This window comes from Strigops habroptila, chromosome 10 (assembly GCF_004027225.2).
Source record: "Strigops habroptila isolate Jane chromosome 10, bStrHab1.2.pri, whole genome shotgun sequence".
NCBI lineage: Eukaryota > Metazoa > Chordata > Aves > Psittaciformes > Psittacidae > Strigops > Strigops habroptila.
The window spans coordinates 36971119-36988398 of record NC_046359.1 but is presented as its reverse complement, the minus strand read 5'-3'; the positions used below and the strand labels follow the sequence as shown (position 1 = coordinate 36988398).

Here is a 17280-nt window from a genome sequence, read left to right as displayed (position 1 = left end):
CAAAAGAGGGGAGATTTAGATTAGACATTAGGCAGAAGCTCTTCCCTGTGAGGGTGCTGAGGCGCTGGCACAGGGTGCCCAGAGAAGCTATGGCTGCCCCATCCCTGGCAGTGTTCAAGGCCAGGTTGGACACAGGGGCTTGGAGCAACCTGCTCTAGTGGAAGGTGTCCCTGCCCGTGGCAGCGGTTGGAACTGGGTGAGCTTTAAGCTCCCTTCCAACCCAAACCAGTCCCGGAACCGATTCCACCACAAGCGCCGGCCCCGCCGAGGCCCAGCGGTCCTCCGGGCGCGGCCCCAGCGCGGTCCGTTATGCGCTCGGCGCGGCGGGGCCGGAGGTGGGCGGCCCCCGGCCCACGGCCCGCCCCCGGCCCCTGGAGCCTCTGCGCCGCCGCTGGGGTCCGGCCGCCATGAGGGGGACGCGGGGCGCGCTGGGCCTGTCGCTGCGATCGGCGCGGCCGGGCTGGTTATGGGGGGCTGCGGCGGCGCTGCTGGGGCTGGGCGCCCTGCTCGGGGCATGGCGCTGGGCCGGCGGGCTGAGGCGAGCGGCGGGGCGCCGGCGCCGGCTGCAGCGGGTGGGGACGGTGCTGAGCATTTTCGTGTACCCGGTGAAGTCGTGCCGGGGGATACCGGTGCGGGAGGCGCAGGTGACGCCGATGGGGCTGCGGAGCGGGGAGCTGCGGGACAGGTACGGCGGGGAGCGGGCCGGGCCGGGCCGCGGGGCGAGGCGCGGAGCTCCGGCCGGAGCTGCGGGGCTCGGCTCTGCCCCGCGTCTCTGCGATGGTTCCTTCAAGGCTTATGAAGAGGGACTTGCGGTGCCCCATACCTCTGCCTGCCGTCGGCCTTTAACGTTGTTGGACGCGTTTCTGTCCCCCCCCTGTCACGCCGCAGGTTTTGGCTTGTGACCAAGGAGGATGGGCACATGGTTACAGCTCGGCAGGAGCCCCGGCTGGTGCTCATTTCTGTCAGCTCTGAAGATGGGCACTTGACTTTGGAGGCCCCAGAAATGAAGAAGCTGTGCGTGCCTGTAAAGCTGCCCAGGAAAAATCGTGTGGTGAACTGCAGGTACTCGGGAAGGGGTTTTTATTTCCTCCTTTTGGTCTAAATGCTGCCTCTCGCTTAGGTGCTTTGCTTTGCAGGACAGTGGGATGGTTTGTGTTTTCTTATGCAGAAAGTGGAGGGTGAAAGTTGGGTGCTTCTTTTGTGGGTTATGGGGTCTGTTTTCACCATCTGCATAACAGAAGGAGGCTTTGGAGCAGGGTCTTTACTCAAAACACAATGGGCAGTGGTTTTAAACTGAAAGAGGGTAGGTTTAGATTAGACATAAGGAGAAATTCTTCCCTGTGAGGGTGCTGAGGCGCTGGCACAGGGTGCCCAGAGAAGCTGTGGCTGCGCCATCCCTGGCCGTGTTCGAGGCCAGGTTGGATGGGGCTTGGAGCAACCTGCTCTAGTGGGAGGATTGGACTAGATGATCTTTAAGGGTACTTTCCAACCCAGACCATTCTGTGACATTCTCTGCTGTGTGTTATACAGGAGGCCAGGATTGTTTGCCATAACAAAAGATCTAGTTTTAATCTTCTAAACATTGGTAAAAACAAATGTCAGGAAAAGCTACCATGATACGCAGAGACCGTACATAAGCATCTGCCAAGTGAACTGTGGTCTTTAGTCTAAATAGAAGGTTGTGTTTGCTCATTTGTGTTTACTTCTAGTGTTTTCATTTTTACTCTGGTAGGTAGTTGCATCTCAGAGCCTCAGTCATGCATGTTGGTATTTCTTGGTCACCACTAGGATATGCATCATCATTTATGGATACACACTGGCTGTTTGGAATTGGTGAAATGTCAGAGTTTAGATTCCCTCACCCCTATCTGTAAGCATTTAACCAAGGTGCCTAAATTGTAAACTTGGTTGTTGGAGGCTAACTGTGGTCATGGGGGAAAGATGGGCATCCCCAGAGAGCACATCATTCTCTGTAGGTGCTACCTCAAAGGGGTTTCAGGTGAACAGGTTACAAACACAGTCATTCAGCTGTGTGCCTAAAGGTTTGTTGTACGAATGCAGGCCTGGTTATTCTATCCATGTATTGAAATCCATGCTGGAAAATGGCCAGGAGGAAGCATAAAACATTTTGTCTGCTAAAATGTCTGTTTAGTAACTGTAAATGGTGTTGATTCCTACAAAGATACTTGTGTTTTTCCTTTGTATAGCAGAGAAAGAAGGGCTAGCTTTTGGCATAAATCTATCGCTGTGGAAACCCTTGAGCAACATAGCTCAGTATCTCTGTTTATACAAGGGAGGTGCAAGTTACAAATGATAGCATTTCTCATGGAGAAATAGGATGGTCTTTTAAAACTCTCTCTGTAACAATTATACATTAACCAATGACATACACTACAAAAACATGCTGGTTTCAATGTGTTATTTTTCTGAAATTTATTATGCCATTAGAAAAATATTTAAATAGACTTAAATACATTTCAGTGATGACAAATTATCTTGGATTTTTCAATTCTAGATCTCAGGGATTTGTTCTCCTCTTTATTTTTGTTTCCTTAATAAACCGTTGCATTCTCTGGCTTTAAACTTGCTGGAATTTGGGAATGCAAATAAGCAAAAGTTAGATGCATGCAATTGGACTTTAGAATTTACCAAGTTGTGCGGTGGTGTGAGTGGTATCATAGGCTGCGAAATTAGCAATGCCCATAGTTAAACATTGCCTTGTTCTTCATAACCAGAGGGCTACAGAAACCCTCAGGAAGAATCCTGAGGTTTGCCATTTGTCAGCTCAAGGCTGATTTTTTCTGATCCATTCAGCCATTCATAAGAATGAGGTTTAGGAATAGTACTGTATTCTAGCAAATGAAGATTTGGCTTTTGCTCCTGAATTCTTCCCTTCCAGCTTGTGAGTGGGAGCACAGTCTGCTCTGCTGGCGAGGCCCTCTGCACAGGCTTGTATTTATTCTGCCACTGGGCAAGCACGGTGCCTTCAGGGTGGTGCTGGCTTGTGCCTGGTGGTGTGGAGCTAAGGCAGTGCAGTAGTGCATCGGGCTGCAAAAGGCTGTGCAGATGCTAATCTTTAAAAGTGGTAAGTCCAGTTGCAGATTTTACATGGGTATTGAAAAATGCTGTGATTGGGGGAGTCAAATGTAGGATGGAAGCCATTGTGTAGGCAAAGTCTCTATTTGATCAAATGTTAGGGGGTTTCTGTAGCCTTCTGGTTATGAAGCCTTGTGTTCTTCATTCATGCCCTTTGTCAGTGTGTGTTGCAATACTTACCTTGCATGATCTAGTCCCATGGATCCCTATACCACTGAGTGCTCAGGATACATCTGCCTCATGGGTAGAAAACAGTGAACTGGAAGCTGTTAGACCCCCACCTCCATTGTCCTGCCAACCAGAAGGCACACAGAGACTGAGAGAATAGAGGGAAGAGAAAGGCAACTGAACATGCTCTGGAGCAGTGCTTAATCCCAGCCCATGTCACAGTTGATACAGGGATCCCAGTAAACAGAGCAGGGATATTGCTGCCAGCACACTTAGGATTCATCTCTTCCCCAGATGAGTAAAGGAGGGCTCCTAGGAGCTGGGCTCAGGCTAGATGGACTGCCTGGGCATCTCTATGCTTTAAGCTGGCCAGAGCATGATTGCAAGAGGTAGAGGGAACTGCAGTGCGTTTGGGTCAAAAACACTCCTTTAAAGGGAGTAGTTAAAACTATTCTTGGCTGGTGTTGAAGTTTATTAAAAGATTGGGTTGAAGTTTACCTTTTCTTGCCAGGGAAGTGTTCCTTGCATAAACTTGTTTGTATTCTGATGCCAATGGCTTTGTATGGCCTGTGGACTTTGCTTCTATTATAAATCTTGGACTTTCTTTGAAGATACTGAGCTATTCTATGTGCTAAGTTTGAGCTTAAGAGTTTCACATCTTTGTCTAAATTTTTACAGCACTAAAATCTGAAGGAAAGCTTCCTTAATAGTCAGGGATATTTATAATTAAGAACACTTATAAATGTCAATGCCAGTAACTAACCACATCCTTTCAAACTACCAAATTAATTTTCTGAAATTAATTATGTTTCAGCTAATTTCTGGATAGGAATCTTTTGGTGTTGCAGTCGCATGCAAATGTAAGAGTAGACCCTTGCTGATGTGTCTTGTGACTTCTTCAGGGTGTTTGGACTGGATATCCAAGGCAGGGACTGTGGAGATGAAGTGGCTCAGTGGATCACCACTTTCCTGAATTCGGAGCCATATCGCCTGGTGCACTTTGAGCCCTCCATGGTGCCAAGAAAGTCAAAGGACATAATAAATCTTTTCCGAACCACAGATGAGGTAAATCAGATGTACTTTCTTTTAATCATTTCCCACCCACAAACCAAGTCCTGCCCGTTCCAGCACTGGTGACTGAGCCCAGTTTAGCAAGGTATGCAGTCATGTACTTAAACCACATGAATGTTCTCCTTTTCTGTGGTGAGATGATACTGATACTTGAAGAGGAACTCTTTCATTGCAGAACAGCATTCCTTTTGTGCTTCTGTTAATAGAAATAAAAGTAAGTTTTTAAAGATGTTTTGGTGGTGCAGTCTGTGTTGCATAGAAAACTTCTGTTCCCTATCCCTTGTTAGGTCTTGGAGTGTACTAATATGAGTTGTGTTACCTCATATTTTGTTGTAAGGAACATTGCTTAACCCAGGGCTTTATAACTGTGGGCCTAGGAATTAAAATCCAAAGAAGGTTACAGAGTTTTCATTCAGTGGGAAGAGGCCTGAAGGTGTGGTACTGGAGAATGTTAAAGCAGGTAAGGAAAGGAGATGCTGTGCACAGTCATCCTCATATCATTGGAGACACTGATGCCCTTCTTTTTGTTTAAACAAGGCTCTCACATGAAGGTGGTTTGAACTGTACCTGATAAATGTAAGCTTTTTAAGGAAATTGTGAGTACTTTGCCTTACTGATGTGATGTTGTTATCAACAGGGCAGTTGTTTTGCTTGTTGTTGCACAAAGAGAAGAAGGTATATTCAATTATGGACTTTATAGATGTGCATTTATTATGTAAATAATAAATATATATAAACATTATGTAAATGCACTGAGACCAATGCAGAAGTCTAGCTTTCAGCAGAAGGGATGTCAGATTAGGAGGGATGACATTCAGGAATCCTAGCATGGAAAGAGGACAGAATTGTTTATATAGTTATTTCAACACTCATCTTGTTGTTGTAAAGGCATATACAAGGTGGGGAATGGATAATAGAAAGATAGGAGGAGGCCTATACACTAAAACTCTTACTAAATTTTCCTTTTATTTTCTTCTGTGGAACTAGCATATATTGGAGTTTTCTTTTAGTATTGTTCATTTGCCTTCTTTGCTAAAATGTCAGACCTCCTACTTACAAGCAAACTTAGACTGACAAATGGATGGTTGCGACATAGTATTGCTATTCTGTATGTAAAGCTCCTTGTGGTGTTGTGAGAGGATAGATTCATTACATAGAAAAATCCAGTTAGCTGATTATAGTCAACCAGGTAAGTTCAGCAGGTCCATAAATGTCTTAAGTACCTTTCATAACTTACCATAACATGTTTTACTGCTATACTTACTTCTGGCTGTAACACCTAGGATACATGTCCGGGACATGCATATGGTATTGTTTTGTAAGAAGTTGTGGTAGCTTATCTAATTTTGGTTTAATTCTGTAAGTAGAAGTTTAATTCCACAATTTGAGCAAATGAAACTTGCCATGGTGTCTGAAATAGGAAAGGGTGTGTTATTTTACTTACTAACCTGTTTCCAGGAAAATAAAAACCTGAATGCAGCAGCCTAACAGTCAGCCTAGTATGTGGCCCCTGGTTCCAACATACCTGTCCTTTTGCCATTCAGCAACTTTCCTTCCATGTTCTTACAGCAGCCTTAGAGCCTTAGGATTTGTGTGTGTTTGTTTCTGTAGGTTGCCTATCCTGACTGTAGCCCAGTCTTGGTCATCTCAGAAGCTTCACTGGAAGATTTAAATGCCAAGCTGGAGAAGAAAGTGAAGATACAGAACTTCAGGCCAAATATTTTTGTGACGGATTGCAGTGCTTTTGAGGAGGTGAAATAACTGTCTTAAATGTCTTTTTGAAGGCTTGGTTATGTTTCTTTGTAACTCCATTTCCTTGTGTCTACAAAGAGGAGGAAAGCTGCTATTCTGTGATTTTTACAACTGGATTCAGAGAGAGGCAGCTCAGCTCACATCAGTGCTTGCGAAACATTGAGGGGGGAGGCAGGTCTGTGAGTGCTTATTTAGCTTAGCAAAGGATGAAATCAGTGTATTTAAATGACAGGCTTGCTACTGAACGTTCATCTTTAAATGTAAATTAGAGAAAGCTGTGCATGCTGTAACCGATCAATTAATGATACAGATGAACAATCAGTAAACTAAGAACAGTGTGATATTTTATAGCACAATGTGTCCTTGGCACAAGAGGGAAACTGACCCGTGCAATACTGTGATCTATCACTGCATCTCTGACAATGTTCTGGTAGTTCAAATAACACTATCTAGGAAGGTATCTGATGGTGAAGTGAATAGGGAATGGTGGTGGTTACGTGTTTTTATGTCATGTTACTGTTTTTCCAAAGAATTTGCTCTGGATAGATCTGATTGTTTCCCAAATCTAAGAAGTTCCTAAAGTGGAAATGGACTTTTGTCTTCCAAGAGGGATTGCAATAGGAAGCTTGTGTAGCTGAGCAGTGAAAACTTACTTCATTTACTAAAAATTTGCTTTCTGCAAGATTGGTGACTTACCAGAGGTCCATAGATCAGATTATCACACATAGAATAAGAATAAGCTTGCTTTAGGTTCAGACAAGTACACGCTGCAGAACAGGATTTATTGCTTGTGTATCCTTCTTTCCAGATATAATTACTATATTACAGATATAATTACTAGGTTACTATAATAACCTGGGTGGTGAATGCAGTGACCACAGGGTTTTCCTTAAAATAGTACCATAGTACAGTGTGCTTATTTTGAAGGCACAAAATGGTGCTGTTTCTTCTAGGAATGATTGTGCCATTCCTGGAAAAATGGTTGCATGTGGATATGTCTAATCTGTGCGTAATCTTTACCTTCCTTCAGGACACCTGGGAGGATGTTGTTATTGGTGATGTGGAAATGAAAGGGACAGTGTGTTGTGCCAGGTAAACATTTGAGACTATTTTCTTATGTAAATGCATGGAGATTTATGGTAAGAAGCCATTATTGATTTGGTGCTGTCTGTCATTGCAGGTGTATTTTAACAACTGTTAACCCAGACACTGGGTTGCTGGACAGGAAGGAGCCCTTGGAAACATTGAAAAGGTTGTAAAAGTGCTTCTAAGGCTGTGGGAGTAGATTTAGGCTAGATCCCAACAGATGTTACACTGGTGTTTTAAAAGTATGTGTGGGGCATAATAATGCAGTGCAAAGGTCTGTGTGTCTTGGCTTCCATTCTGCTTTCTGCAGTTCTTTATGGTAAGAAAATTCAGGAAATTCTCTCTTCTTTCTTGCAAACTTTACATTCCCTACCTCTTTCATCTGTGCTAGGGTAAATGCCTGGGGTAACAGGTATCTATTTAAAGATCTAACTTTGCAACTTTGTCATTTTTTTATATAAAGCGTTTTGTATGTGTATTACACATGGATATGTGAATACAGTCAGGCTTTTTTTTCTCCACTTGAACTACTTGTTCTCTTAATCCTAATACTTATTTAGTTTTTAGTCTAGTATGGTGACCAAAACAGGGCATCACTGTTCATATGTCCTGTCTTGTCACTGGTATTTTGATGTTTAGACTTTGGTACCACTGATCCTAAAGAAGTGCTCTTTCTCTGCAGTTACCGCTTATGTGATCCATCTGAGCGACACATCTACAAATCCAGCCCCCTCTTTGGGAGATACTTTGCCGTTGACAAAACTGGAAAGATTCAAGTTGGAGACCCTGTGTACAAGATGGTCCAATAATGAGGGAGACTTCAAACAGAAGATACCTTTTGGCTTTGATACACAAATTGGTTTTCCATGAACACAATCACCAGCATAACTTTTTCTTATTTCATGCAGTATTTTTCATGCTGTGTTCCTTTGTAAGGTGCAAGGGCATCTTAGAGGCTATGAAGTGCCAATCATTTCAGATCATGTAATCTACTAGCATGCCTGTAGCAACCACATCTTTAGTTTTCCTGGAGGCTGTGATAGAAGGCTGTGATCCAAGACTGATTTCACAGCACTACTGTGAGTCACACCCCCTACAATTTTATGTCAAGCCCAATATTGGAATCCGAAATACAAGGGCTTTGCATTGTGTGTTAGATACATTCAGTGCCTACAAAGAACCACAAAAAGAGTCATGCCAAGTGTGAAGTAAATATGTTGGTCACAGAACTGCCTTTACAAGTGAACATGGAGTGCAGATGGCGAGGCTCTGTCTTAGATTCCACCCTGCTTTGGTCCTAATCATCTCACCCTGTCTATGTCTGGAAATACTTCTTTTGCAATGTTTCTTATCCTGCAATCATTTCCTGAAGGTTGCTACTGTCTTTTGGGATTGAGGCAAGATCAGAAGGAGAAGGACTGGGAGCTGGCTAAGTGCTACTGTAGTCTAGAGGTGGGAACACCTGCTAACAGTGTGTGAGACTGTGGGTTTGTTTAGTTTATGATCTCTGCTTGATAGAGTTTGAACCATCAGGTTTTTCTCTTGTGAAGCATACAGTAGCACCAAAGCTGTGGAGTAGTGATGCATTTGCTAATGTTTCAGTATGTCGTGGTTTAAGCCCAGCTGGTAACTCCAGAACCACGCAGCCACTCGCTCACTTCTCCCCTTCTTTCCCCCCTGCTCCCAGAGGGATGGGGAGGAGAATGGAAAGAATATAACTTCCATGGGTTGAGAGAAGAGCAGTCCAGTAATTAAGATATAACACAAAACTACTACTGCTACCATCAATAATAATAGTGATAAGGGAAATAACAGGGGGAGAGGATGCAATTGCTCAGCACCCGCTGACCGATACCCAGCCCAACCTGAGCAGTGATCTGGGCCTTCCAGGTAACTCCCCCTGGTTTTTCTTCTGGACATGACGTGCTGTGGTATGGAATACCCCTTTGGCCAGTTTGGGTCAGGTGTCCTGTCTCTGCTTCCTTCTGGCTTCCCATGCCCCTTCTCACTGGCAGAGCATGAGACTGAAAAGTCCTTGATCAGAGTAAGAAATACTTAGCAACAACTAAAAACATTGGTGTGTTATCAGTGTTGTTCTCAGGCTAAAGTTGAAAACACAGCACTGCACCAGCTACTAAGAAGGAGGAAAAATGACGGCTACAGCTGAACCCAGGACACAGTAGAACTTCCACTCTGACTAAAAGGATGAGGTGTATTAGAGACTTTATGCACATTGGAGGAGAAGAAAAGCTGTTGGGAGTGATTCAGTTCTGAGCCTGCCCCATTCAAGTTGATGTCCAGGCTGATATTTTAGGGCTCTGTGTTCATGTGTAGCTCCTCTCTGGCTCAGTGAATCTGTTACTATGGTGAGTTAGGCTGTTAAACAGATGTGTGGGAAGCTGCAGTTTTAGACTGTGTTAACATCCAGTAAAGACACGTTTAGGTCTCTGGTTGCCCCCCACCCCTGCTCCTAACCAAAATGTCACCCATTTGTAGGAAGCTGATAATTATATTTTGTGCTATCCTTTATACTGCATAAAACAGATATGGGAGGAAACTTGGTTTTCAACCAACAGATATGGTTGGATTATGGCAGTAGTCTCTTTTCTTTAAATGTTAAAAAAGTGGACTCCAAGACACAAGCCAGCCATCTTTCAAATGCTCCTCTGCATGTTTCTTTGTTGTGGATTACTAGATCTAGAAAGAGTGTTGAACTAGACAAAGAGAGGAATATAATTAAGTGTGAAAAAGGACAAATAACCCAATGTGGCGTTTAGATTCTTTGTTCCCTGTTGTGAATATGAAACTAGAATTTTGCTGCACATTCACAACTCAGACCTGTAAGATGATAAAGAGCTGTTGTGCTTTTGAACGATTTCAGATGGATATATGTGGCAAGCCTGAAGCAGGCATATGGGGAAGGCAGTTTTCTGTTGCTTGTGAACTCAGGTTTGCTCTGAATAACATTTTGCTAGCAGAGTGCTCTGTAAGTACTAAGTTTTGCTGTGAGAGACAAGTGCCCAGTTTGGACTGCACGTTGCATGTTTGTGTATTGTTATGCCTGATACAGCAGAGAAAAAGCATCTTTTGAAAAGGATAATAAGCTTGAGGTTCGCTTTAAAAAGGCTTATGTTGAAGATCCTTAATATTAGAAACTGAAATCTTGTGCAACTCCTAATGGTATTATTAAGCAAAGACAGCCTGCTGGCCTGCCAAAGCGATTAGTTAAGTGTGTGTCTCTTCATTAAATCAAAGAAGTGGAAGGAAAGAGAGCTGAATTTTTGCCTCTAGCCAGGCGTAATTTTTCGCTGCTGTTTTAGCACCACGTTAGATTTTATGTAACAAATTCTGTGGTATAGATCACGTTGCCTCTCGTTAGGTTCTCGTCAATTGGGCTAATTTGGAAATGAGGCTGTCTTTCTAATGAGAACCTGCATCTGCATTCCTGTTAAGGACATGCCATAGATCTAAAATAGTGATTTATCCCTGTAAAAGTCCCTTAGAAGAATATGGCTTGCATCCCTAAAACAGGTATGTGTGTGAGTATAACACATCTCATGAGTGACACTTAAATATGTGGAAGGAAGTGGAGAGTGTAACTTTACAAACATTACAATATACATATCTTCATGTAAATGTTGAACTGCTGTAACTGTAGGAATTGTATTTGACTTTGCTAAAGCCATTTATGAAATGGACTGAAAACATGTCAATCGTAGAACACTGGTTTTTAAATTGCTTACTTAAAAATGTTAATTGCTTTTATAACTCTAGAGGAAGCAAACATATAAACTTGTATTGAATCTAAACTCTTGTATGGTGTCATGTTCGTGAATCTTCTCTTTATCTTTGTTTTCTGTTTCTGCATTTAACTTCTGCTGTGGTTTCCAGGACATCCTATATAATAGTGTTGATTGTTCTTTTAATCTTACCTCTAGGTTGAGGAAGATGTGCAGTTAACCAGAGGAAGCTGTATGCATAAGAAAGCAGAACCATCAGATGTAAGTGGTCTTCAGACTCAATTTTACAACCCTTATATCCTTAGATGATGACAAAGATGTTTACAGACATCTTTTTTTCCACACACCTATGAAAATAGGGCAAAATGGATTTGAAAGTAGAAAAGTTTAGTACACTCAAGGTCAATACAATAGAGACCTATTTCACATTTCTTAAATGTAAAGCCAAAGCCTTTTTTTACAGCCCGTAACTGCACCAACATAATCCTTGCAGAAGACTATGTGAGAGAACAACAGACTTTGCAGGCAGAAACGTCCAAATTTCCTGGTTGGTTATGATTTGAGGTGAGTACATCTGCAGCCAAGTCTGCTCCCTCCCCAAAAAAACCCAACCAAAACCAACCAAGCCAAAAAACAACCCAGCAAAGATCCATCCTTTTGCATCTTCAGGAGGAAAAAAAGCCTTCCAAGAGCATTGCTCCACTTCTCCATAAAAAGAAAAGAGATTCCTGGCGCTTGCCACTACTAGTGGCAAAGGTTTCTTAAAAGGGCTGCCAAAGAAAGACTATTTTAGCACGTTAAATTGCCTTACTCTCATTTGAGATCTGTAAGAAATTCCCTGTGCTGGGCAGCTGCAGGGCTGACTATACCTGAAAAGTTATTGTTTCTTTTGAACAGATGGTTCTTAAAAAATAATGTAGGTGTCAAACCCACATGTGTATTGGTCTTCCGTGAAGACTGAAGAAAATGGCAGCATTCATACTTCACAAAGGTTCCTATTTTTACGTGTTCTACAGAGCCATGTTAATGTTAACAATCTCTACTTAGAATATCACTGTTACGAGTAAGTATTTTTGCATTTTACCTGGAGAAATTGGTGAAGTCAGTGAGGGTTTCAGGCACTGGGCCTCTTCTGAGACAAGTCTTACTCGGCAGGGCAATATTCGGATTCCAGAGCCAGATTCTTCACTTGTATTGACTTTCCTGGTATGGGATGAGGATTTTTGCCTATAGATGGACTTCTAATTTTCTCCACTTTTATTTATTGGTGTTCCTTTTCAAGTATTTTGAAGCAGTGCCATGCCTGTCTGCTAGCAGAGCTGCTTCCTGGGCAGCGCATGGAGAAGATGCCCTCAGAGGAAATGGGATTGCTGAATGCTGCTGTGTGACTGCATCGTGTTGTGTGGAGACACACAGTACTGGTCAGTGCTGGTGAAGTAGGGGGTAATACCTCTGGGCTCCTCAGCTGGTAAATGCTTATTTGGGATTGTTATAACCAGGATGTAGGCGGTCAAGCCTTAGCAATGAAGCTAGGACTGAATGTGTGAAGGTGGATATCATCTGCCACAGCTGAGACTGGCATGAAGCAAAGAGAGCTGAGGAGGTGCCCACCTGCAGTGAAGGAAAGAATAGTGTCAGTGTGACAAGTGGCAGTTTGGAGGGGTTGGAAGGGGAAAGGGGGTGAATGAGGCTTGGGTATGTGTGAGGGCTGGAGCTGCAAGAGATGGGGCTATGGATTAAGGCAGGGAACTGGGCAGTTATGTATTTTCAAGGTGCTTCTGTGCAGATGGATTGAGAATGAGCCTCAGTTGTGGGGTAGCATCAACTCCCAATACTGGTCACAGCCACTTGTAGCCTGGCCTGAGGAATGCCATAGTCCCCAACAGCCACCAGGAAATCAAAACACAAATCATTGTAACCTGAGATAAACAGTGGGTGGAAACTATCCTCTACCTGTGCAGACCATACACCCAGAGAAGGCTGTGGTACATCATTGTGAAGAGTTTGGGTGGGACCCTTTCTCATTTTCCTGATCCTATGTAAAGCTAAAGCATCTCCCCTTTGCTCTTGGGCCATTAGGCACTTAGCTGACTGAAATTTCACTTTCCTTCAGTATCAGTATTGTAGAGAATTGTGTCTCCTCTGGTGCACAAAATTGCTCTGATGGTTTATCACTGCTTGTTTACTGGCTGACCTCACTTTCTTTAGGGGCTAGATAATAAGCACAGTAAAACAATTATGTTGCTTCATTGATGCACTAACCCTCGCAGCCTCTTTGCCTTTAAACTCCAAAACCCAGCAACATTCGCTGTTAATTGAGGTTTGTCTTCCAGAGATGATGAAGAATGATTCTTCAGTCATAGCAGGCACAATTATATGCACTGATTTATGGACAGTTATTTTTGACAGACCTACCTGTATCACCTTTGTATAAGTGAAAGATGATGGCTAAATCTCTTCATTTCATAGACAAAAGTACAGGACTGAAAGAAACCAGCAGGGTCACTGAGTGTAGTCTTCTCTAACTGCACAAAACAAAGCAATAGACATTAAATTCAGGCTTACTAGGTCTTCTGTGGTGCTGCTGAGAACCTGGCTTGGTTTATCTTCTGGACTCAGCATGGCCTTGTGGAGTCTGTCTTTGAAAGCAGTGGTGGCAGTGCTGGAGTTGGTGTTGTGCATCCATGAAGGGGTAAGCAATGTATGTACTTACTTAAGATTGCCAACAAGAGCAAAGTCCATCTGCTTTCTTTAGTTTGAACATGCAGCTGCACCCAAGGGAAAGCTGCTAGAGTAAATAAGATTAATGTTCTTTTCCTCTTTTAAATTCAGTTGCAATTACCAACTGTAGAGAAACCCCAGACATGGACACCATGGCCAAATATTCCCCCTGCATGGGGAGCAGTAAGCTCCTGCACTCAAAGAGATTAGAGGTTCCAGTGTGTCTGAAGCATTGTGCTTTCAAAACCTACTTGAAACTGCAGTGCTGCTGGAAATACTCTGGAGCCATGGTATCCATGGCCCTGGCTGAGAGCTGCTAAGCCCCAAATGCCATGGGAGCCACAGGCAGGGTGCATGTGAGGCAGGTCCACTTTGGATGCTGTGGGTACAGCAGGTTTCCTCCGGAGTGGCAGGAAGCTGAACTCCAAATATTCTCTGAGCTAAGAAGGGGCAGCCTCGTACACCCCACTTCCCATGGTCCCTCGTTTCCATGCAAAGCTTTAGTGCACTTTAGTGCACTCAATTATGCACTCAGCTTGAGTGCATATTTCACTGCCCTTAAAGCATTTTCTTCTGTTTGCTTTTCAAGATAGCAACAGAAAATTATCACTTCTTTATTTGCACAGGTATGCTAAAATAGGATTTCATTTAACTGAAAAAATAAACCAACAAAACCAGACCTCACCCCCCAAAAAAAGCCAACCAAATCCCAAAACCAACAAAAAGTGAGGTTTTTTTCTGTGATGAAAAAGATTCCCAACAACACAGCTCCAAGCAGTAGAAAAGCCATGTTGCTGATGAACAAATGGAGTCCTTTACTTAGTATGTGTGATCGTGATGGAGCCATCTACCACCATCTCTACAAAAAATACGCTTTCCTGTAAAGCCCTGTCAAGTTTAGCATCCTTACAAAATCCTTGGAACACCAGTGCTTCTCTTGCATTCCTCTGACCTTTCTGCAACCCAAATATAGCTGTTCCTACCCCACTGAACTTTTAAATACATTTGATGCCAGCTACATTTAAAGACAATATTTAAAGCTATTGGTTAGCATCGGAGATAGTTCCTGCCCTCCCCGATCCCCCTGGGATTGTTTGCCCTTTTTAAATGGAGTAGGTTTGGATAAAGTATGTGGTTTTGGCATGCCCATTATGAAGGAGCCTCCCACACATGCTATTTAATATATCCTCCATTAATTTGAGTGGGAGAGGTCAGCGTATCTTATCTATTCATCTAGATGGAGCTGTCAAAGAGGATTTGGAGCTGGATTTGAAGACATCAAGATACGTAAATTTAAAAGAGGGAGAAACATGCCCACAATGAGCCTGAATACAGCCACGCTTATACCAAGCTCGTTTATTCTTTAAAAAAAAATTGATTGTGGATTTTTTATAATAGACTTCAGATAATACCACAAAATCATACAACATAAGTGCGTCTTATTTATTGTTGAATGTATAAGAAATCAACCTCTGTTTCAAAATGGTGTGGTTTTGTCAGGCTCCTCTGCCCCTAACAAATACCTGAAAGCATCTCAAGTGGGCAAAATAATCAGCTCTGACCATTCTGTTTCAATTCCTGATTGCTTACTTTTTCCCATGAGAAAATGCTTTTGAATGACGTGTTTAACTTGTGTAAGGGGGTGGAAGCTCCATTCCTGCAAAATGTGAAGGTTCCCTGGCTCACTGTTCTTGTTTTGTGTTCACCACAACCTATTACAGATGCATGCATGGATTTTTTTGTTTGCTTTCCTGGCAGCTTTCCACTAAATGGAGGCATCACTTTTGGTACATCCTCTGGACTAAAAGTCCCCTGGCATCAGTGAAATAAAGCAAGAGGGTATGTAGTGTCCCAATCCTAGACGAAGTTGTGATAAATAGCTTTTGAAGCTTTAGAAGTTGGGTTTTGTTGGGTGGTTGGGGTTTTTCCTTTTTCTTTCTTCTTTCCTATAGTTTTCTTTCCTATAGTTTTCTTTCTCCTTTCTTTCTCCATCTTTAATGACTGGAAAATGACCTGATATAAGGGACCTTACAGGAAGCTTTTTCTAAGCATCCAGCCTCAGTGCTCTCAGCTGCACTTAAAGTCTCTCTCTGTTACACAGATGGTGTATCCTTTAGTGTATTTGAGGACTTGGTCACCTTTTCTGCAGGCTGAACATCTTTCTTAGACCTACAGTGGTTCTTAGTCCACTTGCTCACGTAGCCTTTCCTGGACGGGAAACAGGTAGGGGATGGTGTTGAGACTCTCTTGTTCACCTTAGTGTGTAGTGAGGCCAGGGAAAGGAAAGGGAGAAGAACAATTATCATAATTCATTGGAATAGTAAATAATTTAGGATTTCTGTCTGCCAAGGCCCAAGGTATAATGATTTTCTGCTGGATAAGTGCAAGTTCTGTGAGAACATGGGACCCTTGCCATTGCTCCCGGGTTTCCATGTTTTACCCCAGCACGCCTGGCAGGTTCCTAGAGACATGAGTGTATGGCCGTAAATGCAGCCCCATCCTGAAAACACTAACTCCCAGTGCCTGGTGGAGTGCTCCTGGCTGTGTCACAGGTATATGCATCTTTGAGGGTGTCACCCTGAGTGAGTGTGCTGAAATAATGATGTTCCTGGGGTGTGTGGTACTGGCGAGGGGGAGAGATGAAGCTCCTGTTTTCCAGAACACACAAGAGCTTCTTGGAAATGGTTTTATTTCTCATATGCCTTCCTTTTGGTCAGAAGTTCAGTACTTTTGACGTCATTCTATTAACATCCTTTTGAAGGATTGTATTACATGGAAGAAAGCACTCTTCATGTGTTGCAGAAAACCAGGAGCACTTCCACTACAGTTTGGAAGAGCACTAGGGAAATCCCTGCTCTGAGAACCAGGATGCTGTGGCTCAGCCCTAGGAACCAACCTACTTCTCTATGCTACCCAGCACTGCCACGCCAGCTGTGTGCAAAAGAGGTGGCACCAACCAATCTCTCTTGGTTTTTATTTTGATGGTAACAGGCTCTTGAAAACACTGAACGCTGTTTCTGCAGCCAAGCGGTGGAGCAGGAAACCACTTCTGAATTAGAGCCAGGAGTCACTTGTACAATACTCCGCGAAAGGCTTGCAGCACCTCAGGCTTGTTAATTCAGCTCCTGGCAGGCTTCAGGCTGCTTAGAAACCCCAAAGGGAACAGGTAATAGTCCTCTCCTCCTCGGAGAGGAGCAGCAGAGTGAAACAGGAGAGGTGAAACGCTCTGATGATGACAGTCAGAAAGCAGTGGCTCCGGGAGGGCTGCCAGCCATTCCCTAGGGACAGCAGGAGCCTGTGTGCATCGTGCAGGGCATACACAGTGAGCCTGCAGCATCCAGGGGGCTTCTCTGTGAGGCATCCCATCTTCCGAACCTTACTGCAGCCCAAGCAGTCTGTCCTCATAAACAGATGGGATTTAAGGAGACCTGTATGTGCAGCAGCCCTCACTTTGTGTTTGTCTGAGTGGCAGATCTCATCCAGGTTAGACATTGGCGAAAACCTTTCTGAGTGGCAAAGAGAGGAAAGAAGCTGGACTGGATTGTGCAGGCATTAGGAGAAGCTTTGATATTAGAGATTTTTAAAGACAAGTTGGACAAACCATGCCCAGTAATAACCTCGTAGCTGATCCTGCCTTATAGCAGGG

General features: G+C 43.5%; 1 protein-coding gene and 1 long non-coding RNA gene across 2 annotated transcripts; both read left to right on the top strand.

The window, feature by feature from the left end:
* The first annotated feature begins 319 nt into the window (after positions 1-319).
* Positions 320-10982, top strand: LOC115613702 (mitochondrial amidoxime reducing component 2-like). Its single transcript, XM_030499556.1, has 7 exons — positions 320-685; positions 889-1062; positions 4167-4329; positions 5947-6087; positions 7118-7179; positions 7268-7339; positions 7856-10982. Exons 1-7 carry the CDS (start codon positions 408-410, stop codon positions 7980-7982), a joined length of 1017 nt encoding a protein of 338 aa, XP_030355416.1. The 5' UTR covers positions 320-407; the 3' UTR covers positions 7983-10982.
* A 953-nt stretch (positions 10983-11935) lies between these two features.
* Positions 11936-15061, top strand: LOC115613703. Its single transcript, XR_003993473.1, has 3 exons — positions 11936-12334; positions 13482-13605; positions 14872-15061. It is a non-coding gene; the product is annotated as an uncharacterized LOC115613703 (long non-coding RNA).
* Positions 15062-17280: the final 2219 nt, after the last annotated feature.

Bases quoted from the DNA above. Each gene is read 5' to 3' on its own strand.
- LOC115613702 (XM_030499556.1), top strand. From the start codon at position 408: ATGAGGGGGACGCGGGGCGCGCTGGGCCTGTCGCTGCGATCGGCGCGG. The intron at 686-888 runs GTACGGCGGGGA...GTCACGCCGCAG, and splicing joins AGCGGGGAGCTGCGGGACAG to GTTTTGGCTTGTGACCAAGG. The intron at 7,180-7,267 runs GTAAACATTTGA...CTGTCATTGCAG, and splicing joins GGGACAGTGTGTTGTGCCAG to GTGTATTTTAACAACTGTTA.